The sequence below is a fragment of the Callithrix jacchus genome, chromosome 13 (assembly GCF_049354715.1).
Source record: "Callithrix jacchus isolate 240 chromosome 13, calJac240_pri, whole genome shotgun sequence".
In the NCBI taxonomy this organism is placed as follows: domain Eukaryota; kingdom Metazoa; phylum Chordata; class Mammalia; order Primates; family Cebidae; genus Callithrix; species Callithrix jacchus.
In genome coordinates, this window is record NC_133514.1 from 74,920,481 (window position 1) to 74,933,420 (window position 12,940).

A 12,940-nucleotide genomic window follows, 5' to 3' on the forward strand; every position below is an offset into this window, starting at 1 on the left:
CATAATAAAAGGTTGTGTTAGAGCTACCAGAAATGCATGCCTTATGCAAACGAGATACTAAAAATACCAAAATCAGCCAGTTGTGCTGGTACCCATCTGAGGAAGGAGACCCTTAATCCTCTTCAGCCTTCTACATTACATCTCAGAAGAAGAAGTTAGAAGTCACCCAGAGGAGGGTGCAGTTGGTGCCTCAGGCCAGTTTAAGGATAAGACACCTACTGCTAACCACAACCCTATCTATAGATGACGGAAATGGCATGGAGGAATCTTTCCGGAAGACACTGTTTTTACTCAAACACGATCAGACCCCCACCTAAGTCACATACCCCACACCTACTTTACGGATCAAGACCCTTTCACATGTAATTTCTAGACTTGTAAGCCTTTAAAAGGGCTAGGATTTTTTGTTGTTGTTGGGGAGCGTGGTTTTAGGCATTTATGCCGTTGCAGCTTCCAGCCAAATAAAACACCACCTCCTTCCCAGTTTGGTGTTGGAGAGGTTTGTTTGCAACTGTTTCTGCTTCGTTACTTGGTTCCCTGACCAGGAAATGAGTTTTGGTTGGCGGACGGCCAGCCCAGGCCTTTCAGGTGGTTTTGCCTTGCCCTATGGAGCATCCCTGAGGGGCACTCCAGCCCGCTTGGGCAACGCAGTTCCTGAGACCACTCCTGGGAAGTTATTGGCCCCAGTGGAAAGCCTTGCCAGAGCAAAGCAGGAAAGTCCCAGGAGTGTGGATCCACCCTGTGGCTGAACACCAAGAAGGAACGGGTGCCTGGAGCGTCCAGATGGCAGAAACACAGTAGGAGTGATCCTGGGAATCTTGCCCACCTCCTTTAGGTGGAAGCATAGCCTGATCACCCATGTGTGCTGGTTTGGGCACTCCTGAACTCGGCTCTCTCTGTCTCTCTGTAACTAACCTTGGAAGTCTTGGCGTATTTTCACATACCTGCCATTCACCTCAGCTGATCTTATCAACTGGAAAAATAACACCCCATCTTACACCAAGAAGCCACAAGCTCTCATTGACCTACTGCAGACTATTATTCAGAATTAGAACCCCACTTGGGCTGACTGCCACCAGCTGCTTATGTATCTTTTTAACACTGATGAAAGATGGAGAGTACTCCAAGCTGCTTCTACTTGGCTGGAGGAGTGTGCTCCAGCAGATTACCGGAGCCCCCTGGAGTATGTCAGGGTCCAGTTACCGGGGACTGACTCCCAGTAGGATCCAAACACTGCGGAGGGCATGCAGAGGCTAGTCCGGTACACAGAGGCCTTACTGGAAGGATTGAAAAAGGGAGCCCAGAGGCTACAAACATCAGTAAAGTCTCTGAGGTCATTCAAGGGAAAGAGGAAAGCCCGGCACAGTTCTATGAGAGGCTGTGTGAAGCCTATCCCATGTATACTCCTTTCGATCCTGAGAGCCCTGAAAAGCAACGCATGGTAAATATAGCATTTGTCAGTCAGTGTGCAGAGACATTAGGAGAAAGTAACAGAAGCAGGCAGGATTTGCAGGCATGAAGACTTCACCGTTATTGGAAATAGCTAACCAGGTGTTTGTGAACAGACACACAGTAAGCCATAGAGAAAGTCATAGAGAAAACGAGCGTCAGACTCAACAAAGTGCCGACTTGATAGCTGCTGCTATTAGATGAGCACCCCCAAAAGGGCAGGGAAAGGGGGGCTCCTGGAAAGCTACCCAGTCTAATCGCCCAAGCCTGCAATGTGACCAGTGTGTTTACTGTAAGGAAGTGGGAGGACACTGGAAGGACAGGTGCCCCCAGTTAGGAAAACAGGGAGATCTTAAGCACAAGGCTTCAGACAAAGGTGAAGGAGCTCTATTCAATCTAATGGAAGGGCCACTGGACTGAAGAGGACCAGGCTTGATTGCCTCCAAAGAGCCCATGGTTAGGATGACAGTGGGGGGGCAAGGACATTGAGTTCCTCGTGGATACAGGTGCTGAATATTTTGTGGTAACCACCCCTGTAGCCCCCCCATCAAAGGAAACAGTCAATATTGTTGGAGCTACTGGGGTGTCACTGAAAAACAGTCTTTCTGTTTGCCTCGGACTTGTGAGGTGGGGATGCGCAAGGTGATTTACTAGTTCTTATACACGCCCGACTGCCCTTTGCCCCTGCTAGAAAGAGATCTGCTCAGTAAGCTACGGGCAACCATCACCTTCACCAAGAGTGGCTCTTTACAGTTGGCATTGCCTAAAACTGGAGCCATAATGGCCCTCAGCCCTCCTTGTGAACAAGAGTGGAGGCTCTTCTTAAACGAACCAGACCGGGAGACAGAACCTGCATTAACAAAACGATGGCCTAAGGTCTGGGCAGAGGACAGTCCACCAGGACTGGCAATCAACCAGGCCCCTGTGCTCATTGAAGTCAAGCCTGGGGTTCAGCCAGTTAGGCAAAAGCAATATCCAGTTCCCTGAGAGGCTCTAGAAGGCATCCGGGTCCACCTAAAATGCTTAAAGGACTATGGAATTATAGCTCCTTGTCAGTGTCCATGGAACACGCCCCTCCTGCCTGTTTTTAAACTGGGGACCAAAGACTACAGGCCAGTGCCGGACTTGCGCTTGGTTAATCAGGCTACAGGGACTGCGCACCCAACTGTACCCAACCAGCACACGCTGTTGGGATTATTGCCAGTGGAGGATAGTTGATTCACCTGCTTGGACTTAAAGGATGCTTTTTTTTTAGCATTAGACTGGCCTCAGAGAGTCAGAAACTATTTGCTTTTCAATGGGAAAATCCAGAAACAGGTGTAGCCACCCAGTACAGCTGAACACAGCCACCCCAGGGGTTCAAGAACTCTCCCACCATCTTTGGGGAGGCACTAGGCCATGACCTCAAGAAATTTTCTGCTAAGGACTTAGGTTGCATGCTGCTCCAATATGCTGATGGCCTTTTATTGGGACATCTCATGGCAGTCAGGTGCGCTAAAGGAACAGATGACTTACTTAGGTAACTGGAGCACTGTGGGTGTAAAGTGTCTGAAAAGAAACCCCAGATTTGCCAACAGCAAGTGCGATATCTGGGGTTCACCATATGGCAGGGCGCAGCCTAGGAGCGAGAGGAAACAAATCATTTGCAACTTGCCAGAACCTGAAACTAGAAGGCAGCTGCGGGAGTTCCTGGGAGTGGTGGGTTTCTGTAGATTGTGGATTCCAAACTTCGAAGTACTGGCCAAACCGCTATACAAAGTGACAAAGCGGGAAGACAAGGAACCCTTTGAATGGGGATCTCAGCAGTGGCAGGCCTATCAGAAACTTATGTGAGCCCCGGCTTTGGGGATACCTGATTTAACAAAGGCCTTCACATTGTGTGTGTCAGAAAGAGAAAAAATATCCATTGGAATTCTAACACAAACAGTGGGACCTTGGCCCAGGCCTATAGCTTAGCTCTCCAAGCAGCTGGATGGAGTTTCCAAGGGATGGCCCCTATGCTTAAGGGCCCTGGCAGCAACTGCTCTGCTAACACAAGAGGCTGATAAGCTAACTCTGGGGCAAAACTTAAATATCAAAGCACCCCACGAAGTAGTGACTCTTATGAATACCAAAGGACATCATTGGTTGACAAATGCTAGGCTAACCAAATACCAGAGCCTACTTTGTGACAATCCCCGCATCAGCATTGAGGTCTGCAACACCTTAAACCCTGCCACTTTGCTCCCAGTGTCGGAAGACCTGGGTGAAAACTACTGTGTTGAAGTATTGGACTCAGTTTATTCCAGCAGGCCCAATCTTCAGGATCAACCATGGACAGCAGTAGACTGGGAGTTGCACGTGGATGGAAGCCGTTTTTTTAGTCCACGAGGGGAGAGGTGTGCAGCCTATGCAGTAGTAACTCCGACACTAATCAAGGCCAAGCCATGGCCTCAGGGTGCTTTGGCTCAGAAGGCTAAACTTACTGCTCTGACCCAAGCCCTAGAACTAAGTAAAGATAAGGCTGTGAACATTTATACTGATTCCCGGTATGCCTTTCTAACTCTTCAAGTACATGGGGCGCTATACAAAGATAAAGGCCTGTTAAGCTCAGGGGGAAAAGAAATTTTGCAGTTGCTAGAAGCAGTCTGGAAGCGCCCAAGGGTGGCAGTCATGCACTGCCGAGGACATCAGTGGGCCCACACCTCCGTGGCCCTGGGAAATGCCCAAGCTGATTCAGCAGCTTGTAAGGCAGCATCTACTCCCTACCGAGCAGCAGTTACAGTCCCTCTGATTCCCCAGATACCTGACTTGCTGCCCACTTATTCTAAGGAGGAAAAGGACTTTCTCTAGGCAGAAGGGGGCCAACTAATTAAAGATGGCTGGATTTGGCTACCAGTTGGAAGAGTAGCAGTGCCACAGCCATTGGGGGTGGCGGTTGTACAGGCCGTACATGAAACCACCCATTTAGGTCAAGAGTCACTTGAGAAGTTGTTAGGCCGGTATTTTTACATCTCACACTTATCAGCCTTGACCAAAACTGTGCCTACATTACATGTAGGCAGCACAATGCGAGGCAAGGTCCAACTATTGCCCCTGGCATTCAGGCTTATGGCACAGCTCCATTTGAAGATCTCCAGGTAGACTTTACTGAAATGCCCATGTGGGGGCCTAAGTATTTGTTGGTTCTGGTGTGCACATACTCTGGGCAGGTAGAGGCCTTCCTGACTAGAACTGAAAAGCCCATGAAGTAACCCATGTGCTTCTTCGAGATCTCATCCGTAGGTTTGGACTGCCACTGCACATCGGCTTGGACAACAGACCAGCATTTGTGGCAGATTTGGTCCGGAAAACGGCAATGGCATTGGATATCACTTGGAAGCTGCATGCTGCCTACCAACCACAAAATTCTGGAAAGGTGGAGTGGATGAACTGGACTATTAAGAATAGCTTAGGGAGGCCGGGCGCGGTGGCTCAAGCCTGTAATCCCAGCAGTTTGGGAGGCCGAGGCGGGTGGATCACGAGGTCAAGAGATCGAGACCATCCTGGTCAACATGGTGAAACCCCGTCTCTACTAAATAGCTGGGCATGGTGGCGCGTGCCTGAAATCCCAGCTACTCAGGAGGCTGAGGCAGGAGAAGTGCCTGAGCCGAGATCGCGCCATTGTACTCCAGCCTGGGTAACAAGAGCGAAACTCCGTCTCAAAAAAAAAAAGAATAGCTTAGAGAAAATGTGTCAGGAAACAGGATTAAAGTGGGTGCAGGCACTTCCCTTGGTGTTATTCAAAATTAGATGTACTCCCTCTAAGAAAACAGGATATTCCCCCCTATGAAGTCTTACATCATAGGCCCCCTTCCATACTGTGGGCACTCCCTGGAATTTTTCGAGGGTTGGGAGACCTTGAGCTAGGATGACAATTACAAGCTCTAGGAAAAATCCCTCAGGATATTTCAACCTGGGTAAATGAAAGATGCCTGTAAGCTTATTCTCCCCAGTTCACACTTTCTTACCAGGTGATCATGTGTGGATAAAGGACTGGAATGTAGTCCCTCTGAAGCCATGGTGGAAAGGACCCCAGACCGTGATCCTGACCACCCCTACAGCCATAAAGGTAGAGGGAATCCCAACCTGGATCCACCACAGCCACATGAAACCTGCAGCAGCTGAAACTTGGGAAGATAGATCAGACCCAGACAACGAATGCAGAATCACCTTGAGAAGGACAACAAGCCTTGTTCCAGCATCCCAGAAACTGGCTGGCCCACACATGGCTGAAGCATGAGGAAACTCACCGTGGGATTTATTCTTTTTAATATTGGACTTATATAGTGGGGACATTAATGGATTTTGGAGAATGCTCTTGGTGTGTGCACCATTGTACCTAGGGTAGATGTGTTCCTCCTTCTTTTGGGAATGTCTTACTCTGTCTATGGAGTAGCTGTCCTTTCACCATTTTACTTTCTTAATAAACTCTTTTTTGCTTTGCACTGTGAACTCACAGTGAATTGTTTCTTGGGCAAGATCCAAGAATCCACTTTTGGGGTCTGGATCGGGATCCCTTTCCTATAACATACCAATTGGAGTGGCATTCTCCACCCAGGGCTAGAATTCAGTCCTGGTTCCAGTCTGTCTCTTGATTCCAATCTGAAGGTTAGCTGAACCTTGTTGTCCATCGTATCTGAATTGAATGAAACCTTCTGCCAAAAGGTAGGGAACTGGAACTTCCTCAAGCATCTAAGTAATCATACAATTGCCTTGTTAATAAGAAATATTTGTATAAGTGACCAAATTCACTGTAGCATACTAGTGGGTACAGCCCAAGAGGAGAGTGAATGTGAATGTACATCCCAGTGTTAGTGATAGGGCTCCGATGAGTGGAGGAACACCAGGGCTCTTCTCTGGTGTAAATTAGAGAAACTACACAGACACGTGTGGAGTGGTTTTAAGGAGTGAAGAGTTTAATAGGCAAGAAAGAACGGAGAAGACAGAAGGAAGAAGCTCCCCTGTATAGAGAGGGAGAGGGACTCCAAAGCTGGGGGAGGAGACCCCAAATGTGTGGACACCAGCTCCTTACATGACAAGGCTGGAGAAGGCGGCATCTGATTTGCATAGAGCTCAAGGGATTGGTTTGACCAGACAGGTCATTCACTTGGCCCAAGAAAAAACTGGACCTCCCACCCTAGATTTGAATATGCAAATGAAGGGCACCATAATGTTCTACACACTTGGGGATATGTGGGGGTGGCCATGTTGCCAGGCACGTCGGGGCAAGGACAAGAGAACCATGATGAGAATCACCAAGTTTCAGTGGACCCAGTTTCTTTTTTTTTTTCTTTTTTACTGCATTTTAGGTTTGGGGTACATGTGCAGAACATGCAAGTTAGTTGCATAGGTACACACGTGGCAGAGTGATTTGCTGCCTTCCTCCTCTTCACCCACATCTGGCATTTCTCCCCATGCTATCCCTCCCCAGCTCCCCCCCGCCCCCCCATTCCCCTCAATAGACCCCAGTGTGTAGTGCTCCCCTCCCTGTATCCATGTGTTCTCATTGTTCATCACCCGCCTATGAGTGAGAACATGCGGTATTTGATTTTCTGTTCTTGTGTTAGTTTGCTGAGAATGATGTTCTCCATGTTCATCCATGTCCCTTCAAAGGACACGAACTCATCATTTTTGATTGCTGTATAATATTCCATGGTGTATATGTGCCACATGTTCCCAGTCCAGTCTATCATCGATGGGCATTTGGGTTGGTTCCAGGTCTTTGCTATTGTAAACAGTGCTGCAATGAACATTCGTGTGCATGTGTCCTTATAGTAGAACGATTTATAGTCCTTTGGATATATGCCCAGTAATGGGATTGCTGGGTCAAATGGAATTTCTATTTCTAGGTCCTTGAGGAATCGCCACACTGTCTTCCACAATGGTTGAACTAATTTATACTCCCACCAGCAGTGTAAAAGTGTTCCTATTTCTCCACATCCTCTCCAGCATCTGTTGTCTCCAGATTTTGCCATTTGCATATCAAAGGTTGACAGCCTGGCTTTTACAGCCAGGGCTTTCCTGCTAGACAAGAAACGTTTCTGGAGCTGCTTTAAAAGAAACAACTTTCCAAGGACCCCTTTTCCTATCTGCCTAAAATAATTTAATAACTCCTACCACATTAGGGCTCAGAATATGATACACCTAAATATGGCGCTTTGACATGTTGAGCTAAAAAAGCAGCCACAAGGTCTTTCTGACCACCTCCCACCTCCACACTGACTCTATACAGACACTATTTCTCCTAAAGCATAGGATAAGGCTTTTCTCTGATAGTCCCTTATATACCCTTAAGACCGGAGCCACCAGAGAGAACATAATTGCCCCCTTTCCCTCTCTGAAATCTCATTTTCTATCTCAGAAGACTGAAGAATGCAACCACACCTGGACGGACTTTTTCACAAGATAACGTTTGCCTCTTGGGCTCATTCAAATTCCAAAAAGAATAATTTACAAGCTACTATCTCCAGGTCCATTCATTCCCACTAAAAATCATCAACTACTCCTCAAAATTGCCACATTTTCATCTTTCTCCTATGAAGAAGTGTGTAGTAGCATCTGGACCTCACTGGGTTACTGAGAAATTGTTCTCACGTGACTCCCCTGTGCTTAAGCACATTAAATAAATTTCAAATGCCTTCTTCTATGAATCAGCCTATTGTCAGTTTATTTTCAGTGAACCTTTCAAAGGCAGAGAGGAAGCTTTCCCTTGGCCCCTACATCTTGGTGCCCATAACAGACCCAGTTTATCCTGTTGTCCCCATAACTGTAATTAATAATGCCCTCCTTCACTCTCAAAATGTCTCACTTGGGATGAAAACTTAGTGGTCATCCTCTCATCTACCTATACCTAGTAGAGACCACATGTATCTGCCCAAAAGAACCTAATAATTGTGAGTGGCAAAATAGGCCAACTAACACCAGAAGCTGGTAAGAGTTCATAGTTCTGATCAATAGCCAATAAATAAAATCGATAGGCAAGCTGGGATTGTCAACCCTAGCCTTATTAACACAATTGAACAAACGAACTACTAGAAACTCCATTAAAATTAGCCTTTGAACAAACTGCTGTACCTTAGGGGCATGTGTTTAAAACAATGGCCTACCTACCTATAACTTTTAAAGAATAATATTTCCATGATGTACCTGACAACGTAATAGACCTTATACAAATCTGCAGCTACTAAACACAAAGTGCTTCTCAGGCTTCCTGGGACAGTGTTTCCCAAAGTGTACTATGCAGATCCTTTCTTCAGAACCAGGGCTTGTTAAAATCCCAAGATTTAAAAACAACAAATGAAAACAAAAGGAAATTAACAACAAAAACACTTTCATTGCCAAACCAGACACACAAAATTGGGTTAAGGTAGAACTGTCTGGGTGTGGTGGCTCCCGCCTCTAATCCCAGCAGTTTGGGAGGCCAAGGCCGGTGGATCACCTGAGGTCAGGAGTTTGAGATCAGTCTGGCCAACATGGTGAAACCCTGCCTCTACTAAAAATACAAAAAAAAAAAATCAACTGGGCGTGGTGGTAGGTGCCTGTAATCCCAGCTACTCGGGAGGCTGAAACAGGAGAATCACTTGAACTTGGGAGGCAGAAGTTGCAGTGAGCCGAGATCACGCCACTGTACTCCTCCCTAGGCAACAAAGAGAGAAAAACCTCCATCTCAAAAAAAAAGGAAGGTAGAACCTCTGGTATTACATTTTTAATAACTCCCTAATGATTATGCTTCTACATTTTGAGAACCACTGTAGATGTCAGAACATTTCTCACAGTCTATGCCGAGTTAGGCTGATAAATGTTTATCAAATTATTCTCCAGGGTAAAAAATCTTTTAAACTGCTGGTTTGTGCAGCAAACACTTTACAAGTAATAACAAAATATGCCATACTCTTTATTGTAAATTCCAAAAAGCGAACTGATTCTCAGAGTAGTTTCTCTGATTTTTGCTGAGCTCTTGTGTAGAAAATCAACCTATGTTGCAATTGGTGAGAATAATTCTAGTATGAATGCTGGCTGATATTTTTGTTTACGTTAAGGAGGAAGAGGAAGTGAGAAAACACATGTTGGATCTTCACTAGTTGATCAGTGATATGAGCAACTTCTTTGTTGGACTGGATAACACTTTTCAGCTACTGCAGGAATATTTTCCTAAACTATTTGTGCTATTCGTAATAGCTACAAATATACAACACTTTAAATAAGCATCACTAACATTTTCTCTATCAGTTTCTCAAGTGTAGACAACAAAAATAAAGCAAGCCCTGGTGTGTAGCATTTGCTGGTCTTCCTGAGGTAAATATTCCACTAATAATTGATTTTAAGCTACCAGCAAGATGTCACTTAATGCAGAGTTGGCAAGAGACAAGCAGAAACACACCATTATATTGTATTTCCATGATACAGATGCAATAAACTATCTTGAGTACAGCTGATAATATTTAGAAAGTAATTTTGAGTACTTTATTACCTGTTTTTAATATATTCAGTTGTAGGTTTATATGGTTTATTAGTCTCTGTTTAACAATCAGTTCAATTTAATATTCAGCTGAATGGTTTAAACATGCTTCAAGATACCATTGTGATCATGTCTGCTTCTCCTTCTCCTATTTCCTCTCCTCCTCAGGACTTTAGAAGCCCATGATCCTAAACTCTCAAGAAGGAAATGAGTGTCCCTAGAATGTGATCTTCCTCTCCACCTTCTCCCACACCCGCTAAGACAGAGTGAAAGAAGCTGAGAAGATCCAGAAGCATAAGCAGCAGTTGCAGACGGGCACACAGACTAACCACCCCTCTCAAGAAGAGTTGTTCCAAGTACAGGTTTGGAATCTTCAGTCTGAAAAACGGTCTTTTGATCTCTCCCCACTGTGGTGCAGTCTGCTCTGATTATGGCTGAGATTGAGACTGGAACAAACCATGGTAGCTGCCAATGGCATAAGGACCCCATCTGTTCCAGACTTGGTTGAGCCTGGCTCATATACTCCCTGCCACCCACCCCTATGCCCTGTCCTCCCTCCTTCTCCATTTACAAGGGTGTTCATTTGAAACACCCTTGCTCCCATTTCTCTACCTGCAGCAGGGCTGAACTGAAATTTCCTATGTCCAAATGCCCATTCTCTGAACAAAAGATTATTTTGAAACCAGACTTTCTAATAATCAATAGATACTAATACTCTATACAGTGAATAGCATGTCTTTATTCTATTTACAGTACATTTGTTATAAATATAATACATTTTTGAAAAGCTTATTTTTAATTAACTTGAGATTTATATTTTAAACAGATCAACTCAGTTGTTAATGTTATATAATAAAGAATATGGTAATTTTAATGACAAAAATCGTATGTATTGTGAAATAGTGCACTCTATACTGAGATGAATGAGGGGAAAAAAGTCAAAACTCCTTTCAAAACTATATTCAAAGCATCAGAAAAAGTTTTTTTTCTTTTTACAAAGTTATGTATAAGCCATAGGGACCACCAAATACTGAAATATGAAGACTCTATGACCAAAGTTCAAAAACTGATTTTAAGGAACTGTGTGAAGCAAGATACGAAGATTTGTATTTAACACTCTGTAGAACTTCACAGTAAAGCTGGAATTTAGAGACTAATGGCTTAGCAGGAGTATTGCCAACAAGGCCTTTCCTTTCAAAGAATCGTCTCCTAATAGTCATATACCATCACCGACAAGTTGTAACAGCAGACTTAGACTTTGTGTTTTCTTAAGATGGGGCTTAAAAGGTACATGGATATATTGAAATCCTGTATTATGAGCATGTAAATTATTCTCACGGTTTAAAGAAATACAGAAAAATAATGTAAGTATTCTCAGTCCAACGTGCTTTGCATCATCAACAAAATGACAAGTCAAAGGATTTTTCAGGGATCAGATATCAATCAGCCTCCATAACAAGTTAGGTATATCATACTGCTGTAAAACCCATCCAGCAAAATTAAACAGATTCTTGTGAATTTCAGAACAAATCTGCAAGTTGTCACACATTATTGATGATGATCAGGGCAGGCATGGAATTCTGCTGACTTGTTTCAAACACTGTAACTTGGTCCGATAACTTGGCAAATACCCTAGGAGTTCCAAGGTTATAAACACCGGTATGAACAAAGCAAGCTTTCAGCTGCAGACTGTGAATCTCCTGGCTTTTAAGCTGAAGTTTATACTGTGTTTGTCCAAGCCATGTGAATGATCCATGGATTTCCAGTGCTTCTGAACTAAGGGAGGAGGAAAATGATAAGTTGCAGGATTTTTTCTTTATATTTTTTTTCCCAAAGTCACATTAACATATGGCTTTCAGTGATGCATGGTGGCTCACACCTATAATCCCATAACTTTGGGAGGCCGAGGCAGGTAGATTACCTGAGGTTAGTAGTTTGAGACCAGCCTACCAATATAGTGAAACCCTGTCTCTACTAAAAATACAAAATTAGCCAGGTACAGTGCTGCATACCTATAATCCCAGCTACTTGGGAGGCTGAGTCAGGAGAATTGCCTGAACCTGGGAGGTGGAGGTTGCAGTGAGCCGAGATTGTGCCACTGCACTCCAACCTGGGTGACAGACTAAGACTCTGTCTCAAAAAAAAAAAAATTCATGAAGCCAACTGTTTATTAATAATAGCAACATCATTACTATAACAGCTAATATACAGTAATAGTTACTATTTATTAGGCACAATGCTAAGAGTGTATTATTTCATTTAATGCCCACAAAAGTTAGTGGGCCAGGCGTGGTGGCTCACGCCTGTAATTCCAGCACTTTGGGAGGCCGAGGCGGGTGGATCACGAGGTCAAGAGATTGAGACCATCCCGGTCAATATGGTGAAACCCCATCTCTACTAAAAATACAAAAAGTTAGCTGGGCATGGTGGCACGTGCCAGCTACTTGGGAGGGTGAGGCAGGAGAATTGCCTGAACCCAGGAGGCGGAGGTTGCGGTGAGCCAAGATCGCGCCATTGCACTCCAGCCTGGGTAACAAGAGCGAAACTCCGTCTCAAAAAAAAAAAAAAAGTTAGTATATGTTGGAACTTAATTTCAAACCTAAGCTTTTAACCCCTTAGCCATATATAAAAATAAATGTGTGTACATGAATGCTTCTAATATTGAAACTGTTTATAATATTGAAAAATAGAAAACAACCTAATACCCTCAATAAAGTATTGTTAGTAACTTTATGATATACAAAATCATATATACAGGCATGTGTATGGATTTCAGAGAATGGTCCCAGATTGTGTTTGGGGGTTAAACAAAAATATTAACTATGCTTCATAGTATTTTTCCAAAAAATTAAAAAAATTCTGAATTCCAAAAAGCATTTGGCTCTAGTAGCATCAGTTGTGGGATTATGGATTTGGATTTGTTGTTGTTGTTGTTAAGTACTATTTTATAATCAAGAAAAAAAATCTTTAAGATTTAAAACTACTGTAACACATCTGTAAGCCTTCTATATT

At 44.1% G+C, this 12,940-nt stretch overlaps 1 protein-coding gene across 31 annotated transcripts in view; it reads right to left on the reverse strand.

Moving 5' to 3' along the window:
* Window positions 1–10,647: 10,647 nt before the first annotated feature.
* TRAPPC8 (trafficking protein particle complex subunit 8) overlaps window positions 10,648–12,940 on the reverse strand; it is a 115,361-nt gene continuing 113,068 nt past the window's right edge. For all 31 annotated transcript variants that reach the window (XM_078347952.1, XM_078347949.1, XM_078347942.1 and 28 more), the window contains one exon: window positions 10,648–11,704. In XM_078347952.1, the coding sequence (XP_078204078.1) occupies window positions 11,470–11,704 (235 nt within the window). In that variant the 3' untranslated portion in view covers window positions 10,648–11,469. The remainder of the gene's footprint in view (window positions 11,705–12,940) is intronic.